At 36.8% G+C, this 3,875-nt stretch overlaps 1 protein-coding gene across 1 annotated transcript; it reads left to right on the forward strand.

The window, feature by feature from the left end:
• The first annotated feature begins 386 nt into the window (after positions 1 to 386).
• LOC106477052 (programmed cell death 6-interacting protein-like) lies at positions 387 to 3,869 on the forward strand. Its single transcript, XM_013937655.2, has one exon. The coding sequence runs from the start codon at positions 518 to 520 to the stop codon at positions 3,041 to 3,043; it is 2,526 nt and encodes an 841-aa protein (XP_013793109.1). The 5' UTR covers positions 387 to 517; the 3' UTR covers positions 3,044 to 3,869.
• Positions 3,870 to 3,875: the final 6 nt, after the last annotated feature.

Consider the following 3,875-nt stretch of genomic DNA (forward strand, 5'->3'; position numbering starts at 1 on the left):
GCTTGTGTCGCGTAAGTTTCGTCGGTACGAAGTTACGGAAAATAAATTAATTAAAAAACGGAAACGTAACAATACTATTTATGATTTTAACTTTATACACAAGTGCCAAAATACTATAATAATAATACTTAATCAGTAAGTGAACTCAAAACGAAACTATTAAATTTATTAACTGTTTTGATATTATAATACACATATGTTAAAAATAATAGTTTTTGTTAACGCTTAATACGGTTAGTTTAAGGTTAATATGTAATGTTTTGCTCTTGCGAAGGAGATTATTATTTTATGAAAAAATAAGTTATGTCATGCAAATACTTTATTTAATATTTATTAGAAACTCATCTAGGTGGCCACGATATTGTTAGCATTGACGTCACCTGACTGTTTCGAACGGAGCATCACGGTCCTTCTATTTTGATGAGTGTATTAGGTTAACTTAGTAGGGTGTAGCTTAACAACGAAGTTTAGTTGTTTAATATAGTTTAGCAAATACTGTAATTTGCCAAGGTGTAAAATGGCAAATTTTATTGCTGTACCATTCAAGAAGACGTCAGAAGTTGACATAATCAAGCCTTTGAAAAATTTAATATCGTCCTACTATAGTACAGCCGATGAGCCAGCCGATTTCAGGGAATCGTTGAAAGAACTGAACAAGCTCCGACTAAATTCCACATGGAGAACTCTCGACAAAAATGAAAATTCACTGCAAGTAATGTGTAGATACTATGATCAGATTACAGTACTTGAAGGAAAATGTCCACCTTCAGATGTTCAGATCCCCTTTCGATGGAAAGATGCCTTTGACAAGGGATCTTTTTTTAGCGGATCTACTAGTCTTACTCTTTCAAATTTATCATACGAAAGAATTTGTATCCTCTTTAACATAGCAGCAATGCAAAGTCAGATCGCTGCAAGTCAGGGAAATGATTTGTCTAATGATGATGCTCTCAAATCTGCAGCAAAATACTTTCAACAAGCTTGTGGAATTTTCCACTATTTGAAAACAACAGTTCTTTCCAGTGTTCAGCAAGAACCTACTCCAGATATTCAACCTGATACTCTTGGAGCTCTTCAAGCGCTGATGTTAGCCCAGGCACAGGAAAGTTTTTTCCATAAAGCAACAGCTGATAATATGAAGGATGCCATAGTTGCCAAGGTGGCATCACAGTGTGAAGAGCTGTATGCTGACACCCTCAAACAGCTCCAAAAGGAATCTTTGAAACAACTTTGGGATAAAGAATGGGTTTCAAATGTTGCAGGAAAACAAGCAGCCTTCCATGCTATATCAGAATACCATCAAGCCCTTGTGTGTAGAGGTAAGAAAGAAGTTGGTGAAGAGTTGGCACGACTCCAACATGCTAATGAGCTAATGAAAGCAGCCGAAACCCGGGGAAATATAACTTTTAGTTTTGGGGATTATGCAGGGAAGATCAGTCGAGCTTACCAAGAAACAAAAAAAGATAATGATTTCATTTACCATGCTCGCATCCCCGATGTTAAGTCATTGCCTCCTATTGGTAAAGCTGCACTGGCAAAACCAACACCAATGCCTGAGAAATTAAGCTCGAAATTCCAAGACTTATTCAGTACGTTAATGCCTGTTCCTGTCACTCAAGCCATTCAGGCATTTGATGTCCGAAAAACTGAGGTTGTGAATCAAGAAATTGGAAGAATGAGAGAACAAACACAGATGATGAATGGCGTTCTTGCCTCTCTAAACCTTCCAGCTGCTATTGAAGATTCAACTGGAAATACACTACCCCAGTCACTCAAAGACAAAGCTCAGGCTGTTACTGAAGCTGGTGGAATCCAGACAATTCAGAATCTAATAATTGAACTTCCAGCCTTGTTACAGAGAAATAGGGAAATATTAGATGAAGCTGAACGAATGCTTAATGAGGAAGAAGCATCAGATAACCAATTTCGAAATCAATTTAAAGAAAAGTGGACCAGAACCCCATCAGAAAAACTTAATCAGCCATTAAAAGTCCAGGCAACAAAGTACAGGGAGATAATTGAAAATGCTGTTGAAGCTGATGCTGTTGTTAAGGACAAGTTTAGTAAGCACAAGAACAGTATTGAACTCTTGAGTCTCCCTGAATCTGAACTTTCTGCCAGACTTCCTTCTGCTAGCCCAGTTTCTTCACTAGGGAACAGCCATAGTGTTCAGAAATTAAAACAACTTATGCAGGAAGTAGAACAGATAAAAACTGAGAGAGAGACTCTTGAGAAAGATTTCCAAAGTGTCACTATAGATATGAAAACTAAATTTATGGATGCTCTGGCTCAAGATGGTGCAATAAGTGAACAGGCAATTTCTGCTGAAACGTTGGGAGAGATATTTGGGCCATTACAAAAGAGAGTTCGGGAAAACCTTGAACACCAGGAGAAAACCATGGCAGGAATCCAGCAGGCTAACACTGCATTCTGTCAGGAAAAACAAGACAACCAGAGTTCAGTAACTCGCGATACAATGATGAAAGATTTGGCTGGTGCCCATGATGCATACATGGAACTGAAGAACAACCTGAAAGAAGGCACCAAATTCTACAATGATTTAACACAATTACTAGTGAACTTCCAGAACAAGATTAATGACTTTTGTTTTGCTCGTAAGACAGAAAGAGATGAGTTGTGTAAAGAACTCCAACAGAGTATTGCCAACCAACCAACAGGCCCAGCTCCATCTTTGCCATCTCATCATTCCGGTACATCCGTTAACAAACCTGAAGAAAAGGAACGACCGTCACAGGCAACACCTCAGAATGCATCGGCACCTGCTTCACTTCCTTATCCTACTCAGAATAACATGCCACAAGCTGCATCTTTCTTGCCCTACCCTCAGTTCCCAGCTTATCCAACTTATGCAACAATTCCTATGCCAAGAGGATACAATCCTTATAGTTATACCCAACAATCTGGTATGCCTCCTGCCTATCCACCAGCTCCCACTAGTTACCCACCCTATGGTCAGTATCCAAACTATCCTCCAAATACTGGGGGTTACCCGTATCCAGGCCAGCCATGGAATCCACAGTGATTTTAGACAAATCTTGAATGTTTCAACGTCTGATCTGCGGTTAACGTAACAAAAACTCTTTTTTGCTGGTATTGTGGCCTTCAACATAAATACATAATTGGTGCTTATGAACAGTAGTTGACAAAATGTAAAATGAGTTTGTTCTATCATCAGATTTATTTAGTGTAATTAATAGTAATTTACTTGTTCGTAGCCCAAGTAGATAAAATTGTCTGTTTTGGTAATCAGTAAGTTTAATAATGAAAATAGATCACTGGGACATTTTCTTATGTTGGAGTTTAACACTAATAATGGACTGTTTCATAAGAGTGACATATTCTTGGTCCTGGTGCCAAATATGTGTTTCTTAATAATTACTTCACAAATGCTGTTGTTAAAGTTAAATAGAAATTTTATATAAATAATGACTTCACTCAGAGATGTACTAAATTCTTGTGATTTGATTTTGACTTCATTCATTAAGGACGTACTGAAGTATAATGATTCTAGATTTCTAAGCCTAGTTATAATATTAGCTGCTATTTGACATACTAAACTATAATGATTCTAGATTTCTAAGCCTAGTTATAATATTAGCTGCTATTTGACATACTAAACTATAATGATTCTAGATTTCTAAGCCTAGTTATAATATTAGCTGCTATATGACATACCAAACTATAATGATTCTAGATTTCTAAGCCTAGTTATAATATTAGCTGCTATTTGACATACTAAACTATAATGGTTTTAGACTTCTAAGCCTAGTTATAATATTAGCTGCTATATGACATACCAAACTATAATGATTCTAGATTTCTAAGCCTAGTTATAATATTAGCTGCTATTTGAC

Source organism: Limulus polyphemus, unplaced genomic scaffold (genome assembly GCF_000517525.1).
Source record: "Limulus polyphemus unplaced genomic scaffold, Limulus_polyphemus-2.1.2 Scaffold12640, whole genome shotgun sequence".
NCBI lineage: Eukaryota > Metazoa > Arthropoda > Merostomata > Xiphosura > Limulidae > Limulus > Limulus polyphemus.